Source organism: Dipodomys merriami, unplaced genomic scaffold, assembly GCF_024711535.1.
Source record: "Dipodomys merriami isolate MVZ:Mamm:240054 unplaced genomic scaffold, mDipMer1.0.p SCAF_4, whole genome shotgun sequence".
Classification (NCBI taxonomy): domain Eukaryota; kingdom Metazoa; phylum Chordata; class Mammalia; order Rodentia; family Heteromyidae; genus Dipodomys; species Dipodomys merriami.
In genome coordinates, this window is record NW_027205603.1 from 24,092,990 (window position 1) to 24,112,827 (window position 19,838).

Sequence of the window (19,838 nt, forward strand, 5' to 3'; positions counted from 1 at the left end):
TGTAACTGTGGCTTTTTACCCTTTGACCAACACCTCTCAATTTTTGCTATCTCCTTATCTAGATTTTGATCTCTAAATCAACTGAGTAAATCAAATGGAAAAAAATCCACATAAGAAACTGGGTGGGAAGGTGGTTCAGTGGTAGAGCACTTGGCTTGCATGCATGAGGCCCGGGTTCAATTTCCCAGCACCACATAAGCAAAAAGAAAAAAAAGCCGGAAGTGGTGCTGTGGCTCAAGTGGTAGAGCGCTAGCCTTGAGCTGAAGAGCTGAGGGACAGCGCCCAGGCCCAGAGTTCAGGCCCCACGACCGGATCCCCGCCCCCCCAAAAGAAACATTAGTTTGAATTTTTTTTATTAATAAGTAATACTAATGCGATTTCACAATTTTCCCAAGATTATCTATAATGCTCTCATTCCTGCTGCTATGTCTAGCTCACCGTCTGTTTGCCCATAAAGTTCTACTTGATACATTCATTTCCCAGAAATCCTTGGACACTCCTCAGGGCCCGTCTTGGTTCTGCTGTGCTTACATGGCTTCCTCGCACGGTTATGTTTATGGGTTTGTTCAATCTACCCAGCTGGGCCTCAGATAATTTGTGTCATACCCAGTGGTGCCAGGATGGTGCTCTGGTAATTTTTTTTTTTTTTTGTATCCAAGACACCTGGGTTTCTTCCTGAACCTAGCACTTAGTGTTAACTTGTGACCCTAAAAGGGATAAAACCAAATCCAAGCCAAGTCCCCCTAGCCAAAGCCAAATTCTGTTGCTGGACTTGGCAACTGAGATATTGGAAATTCTTCTACACCACTAGAGGACAGAAAGCAGAGGGCAGTCACGCTTCCTTTCCCTGGCTATGTGCCACCCTAGCTCAAATCATCCAGGACTTGGGCTCCACCCAGCCTGGTGTCTAATATAAGGCCTGCTCAGGTCACACCAGCAGCCCTTGGATGGGATCTCCTCACTGTGTGCCGATACAGCTTCTTCCAGATTACTAAATAAGTAGTTCTTCAAAATGTGCATTTTCTGAAGAAACTTCAAGCAATCTATATTTTTAAGAGATCATATCTGTGAGTAATGGCAACACATTTTTTTCCTAACCTTTGGGTTTGTTCAGATAGAGTGTATTCTTTTTTTCTGGAGCAGGTACTTTTATTTTCTGTTCCTTTTCTCTCTTTTACTTAGCTAGAGCATATGATTAAAAACCATTATTTTTCACTTCCTTCTTCTTCTTAAAAAAAAGAAGTAATATACGGTCTTCCATAGCTTTCTCAACATCTTCCAAATGTATTGTTTGTATTTGAGTATGTTGTTTTTTTTCCAGCTGAATGTGTTAGTTGATTGCATTTTTGTTTATGACTGCAGATTTAACTGCAATTTCATGTAAGTTTTTAAGTTCCTTGTATTAGTTGATAAATTATGTTGCTTTGCATAAACCTGTTTTCACAGTGTAGAAGGTGAAGGAAAATCTGCACTACTAACCTGGAGGTTTCTCATATGGTCAGAGATCTGCAGATTGCTGCTCAGAGTCTCTTTGACACTAACTCACAAGCAAAGCCATGGCATCAGTTCCTTCTATTGGTTGTCTTCTGGCCAAAAACCAGTATTATCGAAGTAAGTTGTATCATCATTAAAGAATATGGGTTGAGAGTAATGGATAATGTTGGTGGAATGTTGCTGACCAGTGTATCACGTCTAGCCTTACCAAAGCACTGTCCACTCTTGGGAGAGAGTGGGGAGAAAGCTCTGACCACCAATATTATCCAGGCTAATCTCTTTATTAGGCCATAGTGTGCCCATGAAATCATAACAAAAGCACGCTTGTAGTTCATAGACTTTAGTTCACATACTTTGCATTCTATAAGGCACATTAAAATTTTGCATAAATAAATATTATTCAGGGCTGGGAAAGTGGTTCAGTGGTAGAGCGCTTGCCTTGCATGAATGAGGCCCTGGGTTCGATTCCTCAGCACCACATAAGCAAAAAGAAAAAGGCCAGAAGTGGCGCTTTGGTTCAAGTGGTAGCGCGCTAGCCTTGAACTGAAGAGCTGAGGGACAGCACCCAGGCCCAGAGTTCAGGCCCCACGACTGGACCCCCCCAAAAAAATATTATTCAATTTTTTAAGGACAGACTGGATAGTATGATTCTTGGTCAACTTCTATCTGGCCTGTGTTTTTTAAATTATTTTTTCTGTCTTATTTTAACTATATATCTCTTACCTTCAAGGCTGAAGAGAAAATTGTAGATGTTTTTAAACAAGGATATTGAGAAATTTCATAAATTGAAACAAGCACTCCAAACAAATTGAACCTTACTGAAGTGTCTATATCAATAAAGTGTAGAAAAATCTTACTTTAACTATTTATAGCATTAATTAGCAACATCTGTGGATTTATTTTGTTTTTGTAAAGAGGTTAACCTATGCTCATTAACTTACTATTCTATCAAGAAAAAATATTTTTGTTGATTTAAGTTCTTGTTGGCTTGGAACTTGCTATGTAGCCCAAGCTGCCCTCAAACTTTTGTCTTACTGTTTTAGTCTCCTGAGTTCTGGAAATTCAGGCGTTTGTAACGTTAATGGCTATATTGCAGTCTTTAAAAATATTTAGTTATTTAGAAGTCTTAAATGCAAATAAAATATCCTCCTAAATTAATTTCTTAATTTAATAAACTTGATAATTATTATAGGTTTTTAAATATATAGAGAGAGATCTTCGATATATATATATATATGTAACATTTCTAAGGTATTGCAATAGTATTCACTAATTTTTTCTTTTCCTGTACCTCCCTCCCTCCTTCTCTCTCTCCTTCTCTCTTTCTTTCTCTCTCTTTCTGTCTCTTTTCCCTCCCTCCCTCCCATCCTACCTTCCTTCCCTCCCTCCCTCCCTTCTTTCTTTCTCTCTTCCTTCCTTTTCTTTTCTTTCTTTCCTTCCTTCCTTCCCTTCCTTCCTTCCTTCCTTCCTTCCTTCCTTCCTTCCTTTCTTTCTTTCTTTCTTTCTTTCTTTCTTTCTTTCTTTCTTTCTTTCTTTCTTCTTTCTTTCTTTCTTTCTTTCTTTCTTTCTTTCTTTTCTTTCTTTTCTTTCTATTCTTTCTATTCTTTCTATTCTTTTTAGTTTTTTGCTGGTCCTAGGGCTTGAACTTTGGGCTTGGATGCTGTCCCTGAGCTGCTTTTTGCTCAAGGGAAGCAATTTACCATTTGAGCCATAAATGACACTTTCGGCTTCTTCTGTGATTAATTGGAAATAAGAGTCTCACAGACTATCCTGCCATTGCTGGCTTTGAACCATGATCTTCAGATCTCCTTATGAATAGCTAAGATTACAGGCATGAACCATCAGTGCCTGGCTAATATGCATTAATTTTTACCTCTTAAGTTTTTGAGTTTTTTTCAGTTGTTTCTATTTATTAGTTTTATTGGCTGATGTTGGTTATAGTAAGAATTCCATTGTTACAGCTCCATGCCTGTTTATATTGTCTTCCAATCAATTTCACCCTCAATTTTTTTAATTTGACATCATTTTGAATTTTGTATCTCTGTTTAGATAGAGATAGATATAGATATACATAGACAGATCAATACATAGAAGAAATAGAAGCTTTTTCAATGATAGATTTGATCATTTTTGATTCATGAACTAAGAGTAAATAATTTCAAACCATCCTACTCAAGATTTAGTATATAACTAATATGTGGTGCTTGTTTGTTTTCTATTCTTTTCTTTATTTTTGTTTCTCACAGAATCCAGTATTTCTTCAGTCAGTTCATTATCTAACTCTGAATCTATTAACTTCATAGAAGATGACAAATCTCTGCAAGGTACTTACTTTATTTCTTATCAGTGTCATCTTTATTATTTCTTTTTGTTTTTAATATCTCAAATTTGTTTGATGGAATTTACTATGAATTTTATTTGATAGGGCTACCTGAAGTGACAGAACCTACCTGGTGGTTAAAATCCTTTTTCAATTCTGAGCCTGTGCTTTCAAGTGTAAGAAGCAAGGATATGTTTGCTAGTGGGTGAGTTTGGGCCTCTTAAATGAAGGCATTTCTTACTTTTCCAAGCACAATGCTTATGATAAGTGTTATACAACATTCATGGTAACTTGTGCTTCTGTCATTTGGGTTAAGAAGCATACCTGAGGGATGGAGATGGTCATAAGCAATTGTTCCTCACTGGGGATTTTGGGGATCTTGCTATCAGGAAGGTCTGAGCACATGCCCTAATTCAGTCACTGAAGACTATTTAAGTCATATGACTTTTCTTTTCTAAGGAATTCAATTTATTTGAGTTCTCCTTGAAAGCGATCATATTTCAGTTAATACATTTATATATATACATATATATATATACTGCATACCATCTAATATATTTTCTTATAAGTTTATAAGCTAAATCAAGCTTCCACATAATAAGGGAAAACTTACACTCTTTGTCTCTGTGGTCCTGACTTCACTTAATGTAATTTTTTCAAGGGCTTTCCATTTCTTTACAAATGGTATAATATCATTCTTTCTAATGGATGAGTGAACTTATTCTAATTTTTTAAATTCAATTTTAAATTCAATTTTAAATAGTTGCACAATTGATTTCAGTTCAACAAACTAAATTATGAGTACAATGCATCTTGATCAATGTCATATCTTCCATTGTCCTCCCACATCTGTATTCATATATTTAAGTGCTGTTTTGTGTGGTAGAAACACTAATAACTTCCTATCAAATGCAATGAAAAGAATGTAAAATGATGCAGTTTATAGCTTCTGAGGTTAAAACATTTTTTCCTGAATTTTTAAAGTAAGTAAACTTCAGATACAATTAATATTTTAATAGTTGAAAAAATCTACATAAAGGCTAATTTTTGAAGTATGTTTTGCACTTTATCCAGTTCACTGATTTAAATTACCTAGGATGTTTATTTCTGCACCTCATTTTGACTAGACTGAGACAACTAAGCTTTCTAAATACAGATAAAGACAGATAGGCTTTTTAAACCTATATACTTTCCATTGCCATCCAGTGAGCATTGTGTATTAGCTGACTTCTCTCTAACGCTCATAGTTCATTCTGACAATCAAGATCTACTGCTGAAGTGCTCCAGATCTGAATCCTAACCTAGGATACCTCCCATCCAGAAGAAGCTTCTCCATTGTCAGAAGGCAATCTTTTCAAGGTTTCATTTATGAGATGAGATCACAGTGCCACCAATATGGTAAAACTGCCAGCTTTGTCCTCAATACTAAGATCACTGCAGGTGACATCAGCTACTTGGAGAATACTTGAAAAATGTGTTATTAGTGATTTGTACTTCTTAATATAATGATTATACAGATATTGTGATTTAAAGAAAGTAGCTTTTTCACTATGCATGTTATTATTACCTAGAAGTTTTAGGTAAATTATGTTTGTGTCTGTTCATTTGATAATACCTTAAAAATCAAGTATCCATGTTTTTGAAGTTACAAATATCAAACATAATCCTTAAGTAAATCTGTTGTTAAATAAGATTGGATAGTTTAAAAGTTATCATTTCAAATATTTAACAACATGGAAAATTATAATGATACAATGTTAAGATAGAAACCAGTATAAAATAAAACTACAAGTGGATACAAATACATTGGAAGAAACCTTACTATACTGGAGTGGTAACACTGGCTATTTCTAGAGATAGGATTATCAGTAATTTTAATGTTTTTCTTTGTATGTTTTTATGTATTTAAACATTTTTAATATGAAAATTTTTGTGTATTAATAGACAACAATAAATGTTAATATAAAAAGAAACACTGCAAACTGAATGTTTATATTTCTTGTATTAAATAGAATATATCCTACTTTCCTCAATATTGGATATATAGTTATTGACTTCTATTGAAAAGTTTATGTAAAATGTGGGACTTAGCTGTTAGAGATGTTGAATTAACTTAGAGTTAGGAGTCTCTACAGTCACCTGGCTAATGTATGAAACATCAGATAGAACATTGTGATTGTCAAAAGGAACAGCTTGTTACTGAACTATACAATCAGAACAGTGTATCAAGACGGACCATTTGTACTGACAGACACTCTTTTAAATGGGAAATGCATTTCTCAAAATTCTGTGTTCCTCTATCCTATGGCTGTCAGTGAAGGAATGAAAATACCACTGAAGTCCATATCATTATTTATGTTATGGCTTTCCCAGCAAGTGCTTATATACGTGCTTTTTCTTTTCAGTGTTTTTTGAAAAATTGAACAAAACAGAGATCCTGCAGGTAGTCTTGGAGAGGCAACACTAAACTTTTGGTCAAAGAACAGCATGAGTTGGGAAGTATTTAAGGCAAGACAGAAAATCAGATAGAGATTGGGACAGAGACTCCCACACTGCAGAGCACTGACCAGCATACTCAAGAAAGAAACTGAGTATGGCTAAGCAGAGTGAGCCAGAGAGAAGAAGGAGATGAGCCTGAGGAGAGGAGGCCAGAGGAGTTTGGGGCTTTCCCTAAGTCACAAAATCAATATGGTCTCTTTAACACTGGTGAATGACATTTCACTTAGCTATAATGGCAAGTTATGGAATCATTCCACACCTTCATTTCCCAACTTGTAAAACAGAGATAAGACTATTTGCCTAGTAGGCTTGTTATGGGGATAGAGATTTTGCCTGAAGTGTCTCCCACAGTGACTGGCACACACTATTTGATGGTTTCACATCCTCATTCCTAAGCTGCCATCTAGGGCATTGCTCTGGTCTACTTTGTATAAATCCTTAAAAGGCTAGGATTCATGGTTTTGACTCTAAATTGATCTCAATCAAATCCTAATACTGTTACACTATCCTCCTCTAAAATGAGAAAGGCAGAAACCAATTTGGGGCTTAGGCTAGTGGGGATTCACTCCTAGAGCTGCGGAGTGGTGGATTCCCCCAGTCACGTGGGAATGGAGTAAACTCCATACCAGAAACCCAGCTCTGCCAAGAATGAAAAGAGGAAAACAAACTTGGTGGGTTACCTGTAGTCTCTGTCACAGGAACATGCTAAATCTCTACACAATTCCACATTGTTTGTTGCCAAATTGATTTGGGGGAAGGATATTTTAAACTTGGGCACATAAAATGATGGAAATGTATGCTCTCATAGCTCTGAATGATGGAAGTCTAAAGTCAAGGGGTTGTGGAGACATGTTCCTTTTAGAGAAGACTCTTCTTTTCCTCTTCCCAGCAATGTTTGGCATTTGGTTGCCTCATTCCATCTCTTTCTTTATCTGTACATTGAATTCTTCTGTGTGAGTGTCTCTGTGTGTCACTGAAAGTTCTTATTTTAACGGCTCCATGATCTCTACACAGATTTTAGTTCAATACATCTAGGAGGGAGTTTGGGAATCTGCAAGTTAATAAACACCACAGATGATTCTTATAAATTCTGGCAATTAAAAACCATTGCCATAGGGGGAAAATTCTGCCTGAAGTTAAGAATAGTAGTGTACTTGCTTGATGTACATGCTTGGTGCTAAACAGGAAGAATACAAGTTGGAGGCCAGTTTAGGATATAAGCCCCATCCTTACAATTGAAGGGGGATGTCATTCTTTAAGTCTAAAGCTCATTTTTGTACAGCCAAGATAGTCTGAAATGCTTATTTATCCTTTCCTATCCACATGCCAGGTAGAGCCACTCACCCCAACGTGCTAAATAGAAAGTTGAGTAGTGGTGAGTGTCAAAGAAAGCTTTATTAATTCAGAGCAAAAGACAGTCTGCTACACATCAGAGAAAGAAGTAAGCTTTTTATAGGGCTGCGAGAGTGATCCAAGTTTCAGTAGGTTTTTCCCACTTATCATTGAATTGGATTTTTCTGTTTTTCCCTCCTCTTCCATTTTTATTTTCTATTTTTAGCTGTAATTGCGTTTATACTCAGGGCCTCACTTAAGCCATGTCCCCAGCCTTAAGTTGGCATTCTTTTCTTTTCTTTTTTTAATATCTTTAAGTAATGATGTTTGTATTTTAAAGAAATCTTTCCTCCCTTTTTTGGTTGGTAGACACTGAGCCTCGAACTCAGGACCTCTCACTTGCTCAGCTTCTTTGTACATGGTTACAGTTCTACCATTTTACTTTTTTGTTTTGTTTTGTTTTGTTTGTTTACTTTGCCTTGTTTTGTTTTTGTTGGTTACTTTGGAGATGGAGTCTTTTGAACTTTTTTGTCCCCACTGGCTTTGATACTCAGCCTTCTAGAAATAAGCTCCACAGTAGCTAGAATAAGAAATGTGAGTCATGATTACCAAGATCTTTCTCTTGTTTTAAGAAGTTTTATTCTCATGCAAGACAGAGACCAGTGGCCCATTTGGTTTTGGAGGTATCAGGGCACCACCCTCCACTTGGGGAATTCTCATCCTCAAAATAAGAGTAGAAAAACAAGGATGAGCATTTTTCAATATGTATTAGTACTTCAGGGTCCCTTATTTACTTCATAAAGATCAGAAGTCCTACAAGAACACCAACATCAACACATATGAGCTCTTTCGGAAGCTACAGGAAAGAATGAGTTCACTTTTCCCTAGACACTTCCCACGTTCGTCACCTGTAACTCCTCTACCTAGGTTCAAGTCAGCCAATAGGGATCATGTCTTCACAGTGTGTCCTTATGAGACACTTTTGTATTTCTCCTTCAATTACCACTACAACAAACCAGCATCATTTCCACATCTGTGGCTCTTAAACTTAATCATATTTATAGTCTCTCTCTCTCTATTTAAAGTAGTATTTCAATTAAGCAAAATTATTCTGCCTATCATAAAACCATTGTAGCAAAGACAAATCAGGCTGGGGTACATAGCCTGGGTAAAAGTCTAAGACCCTTCTTGTTCTTGCTCCTTCCCTGTGCTTTGGTACACTCAGTATTTATTCACTTTCACTCCAGAGCAGCTTTGGTCAAGCTTCTAATCTCCTCTCACACCAAGGGATCCAGGCATGTGACACATACATATCAGTCATATTTCAGTGTGTATCTTCATTTTCTATACAGAAGTTTGTTTAAGAGCAACTACAGACACTCATCATCTCATTCCTGAAAAGGAATATTATAAATTCATAGGACCAGGGGAGGCAAGGTTGGTGCTTCTGGGAATAACTTACATTTTAATGTAGATTCTGGTGATAATCTAGTCTTGCTGTGAATCAATCACCTACTGAACTTTGAATGGTTTGTCCACTGCACAGTGTCCAGACTTTCTTGAAAACCACCCCTACCTTCCTCTCAGGTGGCATTTCCCATGGTCAAATAGTGCCTGCAAACAAGGATCTGTGCCTGAAAACAAGTATCTCTTATTTATGAGAATTTATACAATCAGATGAGAAGCAAGTAATTTTGGTATCCCTTTCAAGCTACTAAGAACCAGCATTGGCCTCTGAATAAGATTCTATCTGGAAGCAGAAATTTGAAGTAAGCAGTGCTCTCTCTCTCTCTCTAGCTTTTCAAAATATTTCCATCATATTTCATTTTTTTCTAATATATGTATGTATAAATGCCTGAGCTATCTTGTGTCAGCTCAGGTCCAGTAACACATACAAAACCAGTGGGTTTTGCATTGCAAATAAACATAAAACAGTTTCAGATTCAAATTTCTACTCAGTACAAGACTCTTCTCCATTACTTTTAGGATCAACTTCAAAAACATTAGATTTTTTGTTAGGTATAATTAGCAGAATCAGAAAATTCTAAATTCTATTACATCCAAAGTAAAACATTATATGTAAATTGTAGTATTATTTAATAACACATAGACACACAGACAGATAGACAGATACACACACACATACACACACACACACACACACACACACACACACACAAACACACACACATACTGTTTAGCATCATAAAGATCTAGAAGATTACCAGAAGGAATTAATCAAAACATTCCATAAAACCCTATTTAGCTCATTAACAGAGACATTCTGGCTTAGTGTGATTATTCCTGTTTTTTGTCCAAGTCACTTAACAATCCAACCATCCAAATCTAGGTCATCTCAAGTAATTCTGAGAAGTGCATTGCAAATGGAGTCAACATGCTTTTGGTGGTGATGGTAGTCTTGATGTCTAGACAGTTTTGAATGATGTCCAACTCTAGTCTATTAAAAATCTATTTTTGAGCCACTCTTAAAGTTATTAAATGTAGTTTATGGGAAGCCATTGATTTGAACTGGGCTCCTACTGGAGACTCCAGCAGACAAAACTAAAATATAGTCACTAATGGTAAATGCACTGTAATCAAGTGTAAACTTAAGGAAATCAGGAAATTCCCAACAAGCCAGATTAAAACAAAAAACAAAAAATAATTGATTTAAAGTAACCATCCCAAAGGGGGCCATCAACCTGAGAGGAAAGGGAAGGGGTAACAAGTTTGACAAGAAATGTTCTTATTACCTTACTTATGTAACTGTAACCCACCTTGACAATTAAAAATTTTTAAAAAATCTGTGAAGGGAAAAGAAACCTGATGACACCCCATCTGCTTCTGGTACACTGCACTGCTGTTTTCTTTAGTTTCTGCTTAAGCTGTCTCACAAAGGCCAGAGTTGTCTCACACCAGGGGGCAGGCTTTCTCTGCTATACACCAGATATGCTAATGTCATGCATTCCTAACACCCACTGCAAGCCAATCAGAACTAGAAGAGAGGAATTTGAAGGTTTGCCCACAAATAAATAACAAGTGTTTAAAGAGGCAGGCATGTTGATTGGCTTGACACAATTATTCAACATTGTGTATGTTGAATGATTATACTGTACTCTCCAAATATATAATTTAAAATGCACAATTAAATTTTAAAACAATATGTTGAAGTTGCATTCTTTAATATGTAGAAAAGGATATTTTCAAGTCATTTCTGCAGCTTTCTTGCTTTCTTTCTTTCTTTCTTTCTTTCTTTCTTTCTTTCTTTCTTTCTTTCTTTCCTTCTTTCTTTCTTTCTTTCCTTCTTTCTTTCTTTCTTTTTTAAAAGAACAATCTCAGAATTAGGTTTTCCTTTATGTTGGTACCTCTTCCCTCCTTTGGGTGAACAATGCTCCACCTATCCTTCCAGTCCTTAAAAATCCATATTTTGAATGAAAATGCTCAGTCTAAACCTTACAGTTTTGGTTTCTCCTTCTTTTCAAATGACAGTGTTGTTAGCATGCTAGGGCAATTGCATAGGTGGGAACAGTCCTGGGGTGAGTTACTATTAGCAGTTTTAGAGTCAACTCCCATTATTGATAGTATAATGCATGTATTGCACTCATTACAAATAATAATAATGAGCTTGCATTCTTTTTTTTAAAGAAACGTTTTATTTTTAAGATGACCGAAGTCTAACATAAAATCTAAATGCAAAGTTAAATTGGATGGCTTAGTTTAGTTTTTAGCAACAAGGTGCTATCAAATACACTCATATGCTAGTGTGAATAGGAGAGATCTATTTTTAGAAAAGTGGAAAACCAGTTTATTTTGTGGCTACTTGATCTGCAATTTACTTAAAACCATTTCTCCCCACCTTTCTATATAAAAACTTCCATCAGTACTTTTCTTTTTTTTTTCTTTAAATTTAATTTAATTTTATTTGTGAACATACTGTACAGAGGAGTTACAATTACATGGGCAGGATAATGGGTACATTTCTTACCAAGCATTGCAGCCTCCTCCTTTGTTTACCCTTCACATCCCTTCCCAGCCTCCCCCCTCCCCCCCAATCCCAAATCCCAATCCTTCTCCTTCCCCCCTTCCCCCCCCCCCACCGTTTTGGACATGACAACTCGTTTTGGACATGACAACTTGTACTTCTCATTGTTGCAACAGGTCCACCTGTATCCTTAAACAACTGGTTTTTCCCCATCTCCTCCACAAGTTATACTGACATCAAATACAGTGAAAGCAGGGGTTATACTGTGGGGGAGGGACATACAAAGCAACAAAGAGATAATCTTATAAATGCGTTAGAAACACATGCATGAAAGAAAAAAACCTTAAAATACACATCTAAGGGTTCATTTTCCTGACATCACATTATCTGACCTTTTCTGCTTGACTCATACATATACTAGATATTACAAATAAGGGAAACCATGGAACCTATGTTTCTTTGGGCCTGGCTTACTTCACTTAATATAATTTTTCCAAGTTTTTCCATTTCTTAACAAATGGGGCAATGTCATTCTTTCTGCCATCAGTACTTTTCAAGTCACTTCTTACTCAGAATGCAGAGATGCTGCTTTCATGAATGGGTTTGAAAAAAAAAATTCAATCTGACAGTGACTATTTTTTTACCACATTGAGGCAGGATAGCTAGGCTAAGGTGACAGGGAAACTACAAAATATCTAAAATAGTAAGCTAGGTTCTGATACTGAGACAGAATCAGAGAATAAGATTGAAAAAAAAAATCACCAGAAACTGATAGGAAAGTTTGTGAGGAAAGGAACTATCTTTCAATAGACTAAAAGTGGGTCAACTTGAGCGTGAGAACTACCTGAATATCATAATTCAATCAATTCCTTCTTGCTGAAAATCAGGAGTTTTTCTTTATCACACTTTCTAAACAAGGCTGTGAAAATGTAATTTTATATGCATTTGGCAGTTTCTTTCAGCAATGAATAAATTGATAGGGGTGAAAATTGTTAAATAATCAAAGAGGCTGCTGAGTAAGGAGAACACGAGTAGGCGGTATTCAGGCAAGGGATAGGTTTGTTCACTGGACGCACTGGCCTCAGGGAAAGTTGGCACTCAAGTGGCTGAAAGGGAAGTCTGGCCCGTGGGCCATGCCTTGTCTAGGGGGGAGAATATGTGCCCACGTAAAGGGAGGTGGGACTTGGTAAGGGGAGTGTGACCCGGTGGGGGAAGGGTGTGGCACGTGCGATCCAGATGTGACCTTCTCCAGGTGTGCCAACTGCCTAGGTAACCCAGATACTGGGCAGGGACTTGACCAAGAGGACGGAGGAGGCTGCCTTCCTTCCAGGAGCGGACTTTACAAAAATAATGGCGAAAGAATTGTGCATATTTTAAAATATTTGATGTGTTAGAACCAGCAGGGCCCCGATAATCAGCAGGGCCCAAAAGTCAGCACGGCCCCTTGGGCTGGCCCACTGGAGGGGACGAGGCATCAAGAGGTGAGCCTCACCGTTCTACAGACCAGGACACCGGAAGGGGCTGGTGTCACTGCCCAACAGGGCCTGCCTACGAAGGGGTGGGACGTGCCCCACAGGGGGGCGGGGTGTGCTGCTGGAGCGGGTGGGCCATCAAGCCCCACATGGCAGGCTACCTATTGGGATTGGACAGTGGGTAGCTTGGGTGAGGAGCATGAATAGCAGTTGGAAACCATTAGTAGGGGAAGGGCACTGCCTATATATAGGTGGTGTGTTCCAAGCAAAGCAAGAAGTAGTCCAGTTGAAGAGGAGAAGAGTAGAGAGAGACGGGGAGAGGAATAGAGTAGAGGGAGTGGGAAGTAGAGAGAGACACACACTCGAGGAGTAGAGACAGAGTAGAGAGGGAGAGAGCAGGAGGGGAAATCCTGCTGGAGCAGAGCAGGGCAGGCCTGTGGAGTACAGGGTAAGCCTCCTCCAGGGAGAGATCATTTGGGGCCTCCTCGAGAGGCCTTTTGGGACCTCCTCTGGAGGTCATTTGGGGCTTCTTTGAGGGGTCATTTAGGGCCTCCTCCGGCAGTCATTTGGGGCTTCCTCCAGGGGCCATTTGGGACCTACCTCTAGAGAGGCCCGTGCAGAGGCGGAGAGGCCTGCAGAGGAGGAGGAAGGGAAGAAAGGGAAAAGCTTTCCCCTCTGGAGGTGTGGAGCTTTGGAAGTCTGGGGTTTGGAGGGCTGCAGACCGACTAATTAGTGGCTTGGGGCTACCCATAGGAAGCATGGAGATTTGGTGGTTGAGGCTACTCTTGATTCTGGGCAGCTAGCCCAGGACAAGGCAGTTGCAGGCTGCCTTTCTGGTGTAAATAGTGTAAATGAATTGTTATCTTTAACTGTGGCTCAATAGATTGTCTTGCTCTTTAGAAGTCATATAATTTCTTGAAAAAGAGACTCTTAGAAAATATTTCCCCAGTTGTACTTACAACAGAAATTGTACTCTTCATTTTTACAAACTACTTTAAACTGGGCAAAGGTATTGTGTTTTGCAGAGCACTGTTCGTATCGACTAGGAGCCACAATCTTGGCAGATACATTATTCTTAATTTATTGAGTTATACTAATCTGCTTCCCAATGTTTGTTGGAACCACAGGTCTATTATTGATGCCCACCCCTCCCATAGAAAATGCAATCAATGAGGAAAACCTCATTTTAATGATTAAGCTATTCTGCTTTCTTTTTTTTTCTTTTTCTTTTTTTTTTTGTCGGCCATGGGGCTTGAACTCTGGGCTTGGGCACTGTCCCCATGCTCTTCAGCTCTAGGCGAGCACACTACCGCTTGAACCACAGCACCACTTCTGGTTTTCTGGTGGTTTATTGGAGATAAGAGTTTCAGGGACTTGCCTGTCTGGCTGGCTTTGAACGGTGATCCTCAGATCTCAGCCTCCTTAGTAGCGTGATCCACCGGTGCCAGGCACTGTTCTGTTTTCTTTAACCAGTTTAAGATTATGTTTTCCCCCCACAGGGAAAACTTTCTCCTTATTTCTCAAGGACTATTGAAAATAAGATTTTATTTTAGGACAGTTGTTTTCTCATGAACTGTCTGTTTTCCTTCTGTAGGCTGGATTTTTTCTTGTACTTGGTAATTCCATGTTCAGATAGCTAGAAATGTTTGGGCAAGTCCATGGTAATTTGAAAGCTTCCTCCATTACTTTCTCACCCTGTTTCCTGTGTGTTTGTATGGGTGTGTGTGTGTGTGTGTGTGTGTGTGTGTGTGTGTGTGTGTGTGTGTGTGTGTGTGTGTGTGTGTGTGTGTGTTTAAAATGAGCACTCATTCTTACTCATGTCTTCACTGATATGAAACCAGAAAGAGGTGGGCCTTTGAGCCTGGGCCTGGCAGATGGAAACAAAAATATGCCTGTAATGAAAGTCTGAGGTTTCACACACACCCAGAAGACATTTGCTGAATTTAGTAGCTGTTCAAGGCAGAACTGGAGACTGATTTGTCCTTTTATCTAAAAGTTGGCAATGTTTTGAATTACAGATTACATGTTAAATTGGCATTTTTCATAATGTAGATTCTTCTGGTATTTTATTTTTGGAGATGCTTTATTTCAATTTTTAAAGTAGTTATTTTTATTTTTCCTTATATTTGAAATTATATTTTTTCACACAATCTTTCTAATCTCTTTTTTCTAGAGGCTTAATATAGTTGTGTATATGTTCCTTTTACTTCATTTTGAATGCCATTTGTAAGTGTATTTCACAGTGTACATATGTGTAATCTCTTTTAAGTGCACCTGTGTTTTCCTGTATGTGACAAGGAGAGGGAAAGAAAGGAGGAGAGACAGAGGCAAGAAGAATTGAAGTTGTAGAACTTAAGTTCTACCCAGCATGCAAAATAAAATGTTCAGGAAGGCAATTTCTAGGTAGTATGATCGTGGTATGTTACTTTATAAACACATGTAAAATGGATCTTTAAGTAAAGGAGTTGCCTTTCAACAAAGCAGTTTGTGAATACAATGCATCTTGATCAATGCCACCCTTTCATCATTCTCCTCTATCCCTGCCAATCCTACCCCCTTTCTTAAATTTCCTTAATTTTGTAGCATATGCATTGAATTTTATGACTGGATTTCACCCCTGCTCCATTTGTCTACCTACTCCCCTGATCCTACTGACCCCTCTTTTGAATACCCCTTTCCTGGTGTTTATTTTATTGGACTTTGAGTTAGCCTTTCTAAAGCATCACACCATTTGAATTCTCCTCCAAATCTACCATCTTTTAGTTAATATGTTCTGGAAAGCCAGTTGACTTTTTTTTATTGTGAAAATACTGTACAGAGGGGTTACAATTACATTGGCAATATAATGAGTACATTTATTATGAAGCATTGTAGCCTCCTCCTTTGTTTCCCGTTCCCATCCCATCCTCTCCCCTTGCCCCTCACCCAACCCTCCCCCACCCCCACCAAAGTTGTAAAGTTCATTTTCAACATACGACTTGTATGTCTCATTGTTGCAATGGGTCCACCTGTATCCCTATTTAAACGATTTGTTTTTTCCCTTCCCCTCCACAAATTATAACAACATCAAATACAGTGAAAGCAGGGGTTATACCATGGGGGAGGGACATACAAAGCAACAAAGAAATCATTTTATAAATGTGTTAGAAACAATCCCATGAAAGAAAAAAAAAACATTTGAATACTTCAAGGAAATAGAAGAGGCAATCCAAAAATTCATATGGAACAATAAAAGACCCTGAATAGCAAAAATGATCCTCAACAGAAAGAACAGCGCTGGAGAAATATCAATAACAAATTTCAAACTCTACTACAAAGCCATAGTAATCAAAACAGCTTGGTACTGGCACAAGAATAGACCTCAGGACCAATGGAATAGAATTGAAATCCCAGAAATGAACCTAGAGACCTATAGCCATCTAATCTTTGATAAGGAAGCTAAAAAAATAGAATGGAAGAAAGACAGCCTCTTCAGTAAATGGTGCTGGCAAAATTGGTTAACTACTCGTAGAAAACTAAAGCTAGATCCTTATATATCACCCTGCACTAGAATCACTCCAAATGGATCAAAGACCTCGGAGTCAAAGCAGACACTCTGAAAACATTACAGAATGTAATATATATAAATATAATATATATTATATTATATATACTATATAATATATATATTCTTATATATATATATAAAAGAAGCAGGGTATCAAAATTCAGTACAGTGACAACAAGGGATATGCCATAGGGGAAAGAACATTCCAAGGAAACAACAACAACAACACAAAATTAAATCACATGGTACACTTAAAGCAATAACAATAATGTCTGGGCAGGTGGCTTAGTAATAGAGTGCTTGCCTTGCATGCATGGGGCCTTAGGTTTGATTCCTCAGCACCACATAAGTGGAAAAAGCCAGAAGTGGTACTATGGCTACAGTGGTAGAGTGCTTGCCTTGAACCGAAGAGCTGAGGGACAGTGCCCAGGCCCAGAGTTCAGGCACCATGACTGGCAAAAAAACACAAAACACAAAAAGCAACCAATAACAAAGACAGATGTCTTGTGTCCATATCTTGGGGTCCATTTCACTTAGCATCATCTTACATTGTCATTTGTACATGGTTTTTGAGCTTTGTAGCTTATCTGATATGATTATCCTATATGTATACTAATTATTGCAAATAAGGGAATGGGACCTAAACTTCTTTGTGACTGGGTAGCTTCACTAGGATGTCCACTCTCTCCACTACTTTTCAACTTGTTATTAGAATGCCTAGCTAGAGCAGTAAGACAAAGATACAAACAAAAAGGAGATCCAAATAGGGAAAGATGAAGTAAAGCTCTCCCTTTTTGCAGGTGACATGGTCTTGTATTTAAAGCACCCTATGGACTCCACTCCAAAATTACTTGAGTGGTTCAAAACTTTGGCAAAGTAGCAGGGTATAAAATTAACCCTCAAAAATCAATGTATGCCAATAATGAGAAGAGCACAGCTGAAATCAGGAAAGCAACTCCTTTTGTAATAGCCCCACAAAAAATAAAATACTTAGGAAAAAACTTAGCTAAAGAAGTGAAGGACCTCTATGATGAAAACTTTATAAACCTGAAAAAGGAAAATAAAGCAGAACTAAGGAAGTAGAAAAACCTCCCATGCTCCTGGATAGGGAAAGTTAACATCAAGAGAATGGCAATTCTGCCAAAGACTATCTACAAATTCAATGCAATACTCATCTATATCCCAATCTCATCCTTCATTGAAATAGGAGCAGCAATCCAAAAATTCATATGGAATGATAAAAGACCATGAATAGCAAAAATAATCCTTAGCAGAGAAAACAGTCGTGGAGGAATAAGAATACCAGATTTCAAGCTCTACCACAAAGGCATAGTAATCAAACAGCTTGGTACTGGCACAAGAACAGACCCGAAGACCAATGGAATAGAACCAGAAAAGAAATTGCACACCTACAGCTACCTAATCTTCCATAAGGGAGCCAAAAAAACAGAATGGAAGAAAGACAGCCTCTTCAGTAAGTGGTGCTGGAAAAACTGGTTATACACCTTTTGAAAACTAAAATTAGGTCCTTACATGTCACTCTGTACCAGAATCAACTCCAAATGGATCTAAGACCCTGGAGTCAAAGCAGACACCCTGAATATATTATAGAAAGAAATAAGAGAATCTCTTGGGCTCCTTAGTACAGGCCAAAAGTTTCTTAATAGAGACCCCAAAAACACAACAAATAAAAGAAAGGGTGGACAAATGGGATTGCATGAAACTGCAGAGCTTCTGAATGGCAAAGGACATAGCTAGCAAGATCAATAGAAAGCCCAGAGACTGGGAGAAGATCTTCACTAGCTACACAACAGATTAAGGGCCTTATATCTAAAATGGAACTCAAAAAATTAAGTCATCCAAAACAAATCCTCAAAGAAACACCCACCCCATTAATAAGTGGGCTGAAGACTTAAAGAGAAACTTCTCTAAAGAGGAAATAATGGGCAATAGACACATCAAGAAATGCTGAACTTCTCTAGCCATAAAAGAAATGCAAATCAAAACAACATTGGGATTCTACCTCACCCCAGTTAGAATGTCTATAATAAAAAAAATCTAATAATGACATGTTTGAGGGGATGTGGCCAAAAGGGAACTCTACTGCATTGTTGGTGGGAGTGTAAACTTGTTCAGCCACTCTGGAAAGCAGTATGGAGATTCCTCAAAAGACTACACATAGAGCTCTCCTATGACCCAGCAATCCCACTTTTGGGCATTTACCCAAACGATCACAAACAAGGCTTTATTAAAGCTTCCAGCACAACTATATTCATTGCAGCATTATTAACCATAGCTAAGATATAAACCCACCCAGATGCCCCTCAGTAGATGAGTGGATCAAGAAAATTTGGTATATATACACAATGGAATTCTATACTTCCATCACCCCATTTGTTAGGAAATGCGAAGAAGAGGTTTTTTTGTTTTTTGAGTCCTGTTTACTTTGTCATATCTCCTTGCATTTTGAATCTAACATCCACATATCAGGGAGACCATGTGCTGCTTGTCTCTTTGTTCTTGGCTTACCTCACTCAAAATGATTTGTTCTAGTTCCATCCATTTCTCTGTGAATGCCATTTTGTCCTTTCTAAAGGCTATAGTATTCCATTGTATATAGGTACCACAATTTTTGGATCCATTCATCTGTAGTGGGGCATCTGGGTTGTTTCCACATCTTGGATATTGTGAGCAGTGTTGCAATGAACATAGAGCTGCATATGTCCTTGTATTGTGGTTCCTGTTGTTCAGGGTAGATGCCTGAGTGTTATCGCTGGGTCATAGGGGAGGTCACTATTTAGCCTTTTGAGATACCTCCAGACTGCTTTCCTGCGTGTATTAGTGTACATTCCCACCAGCAATGCAGTAGGGTTCCTCTTTCTCTGCATTCCTGGCAGCATTTGTCATTTGCTGAATTTAGGATATGGGCCATTCTGACTGGGGCAAGGTCATAGCTCAGAGTTGCTTTTATTTGCATTTCCTTTACAGCCAGGGATGTTGAACATTTCTTCATGTGTTTCTTTGCCATTTTTATCTCTTCTTCAGAGAAGTCTCTCTTTAGTTCCCTTGCCCATTTAGTGATTGGCTTGTTAGATTTGGGAGGGATTCAGTTCTGCCTTCTTTTTTTTTTTTTTGAAGGTTTTTACAATTTATTAATTCATCATCACCTCAGGTCAAGTCATTGCAGGATCT

The 19,838-nt window shown here is 38.0% G+C and overlaps 1 protein-coding gene across 2 annotated transcripts; it reads left to right on the forward strand.

Annotated features, from left to right (window-relative positions):
* The first annotated feature begins 952 nt into the window (after positions 1–952).
* On the forward strand, positions 953–5,787 carry Ppdpfl (pancreatic progenitor cell differentiation and proliferation factor like). Of its 2 annotated transcripts, none has more exons than XM_069991762.1 (5): positions 953–1,067; positions 1,447–1,611; positions 3,741–3,818; positions 3,920–4,019; positions 5,062–5,787. In XM_069991762.1, exons 2-5 carry the CDS (start codon positions 1,557–1,559, stop codon positions 5,069–5,071), a joined length of 243 nt encoding a protein of 80 aa, XP_069847863.1. In that variant the 5' UTR covers positions 953–1,067; positions 1,447–1,556; the 3' UTR covers positions 5,072–5,787. The 2 variants fall into 2 exon arrangements, with proteins under 2 accessions (XP_069847863.1, XP_069847864.1); XM_069991763.1 differs by having other exon boundaries at positions 1,452–1,611.
* The last annotated feature ends 14,051 nt before the right edge of the window (positions 5,788–19,838 follow it).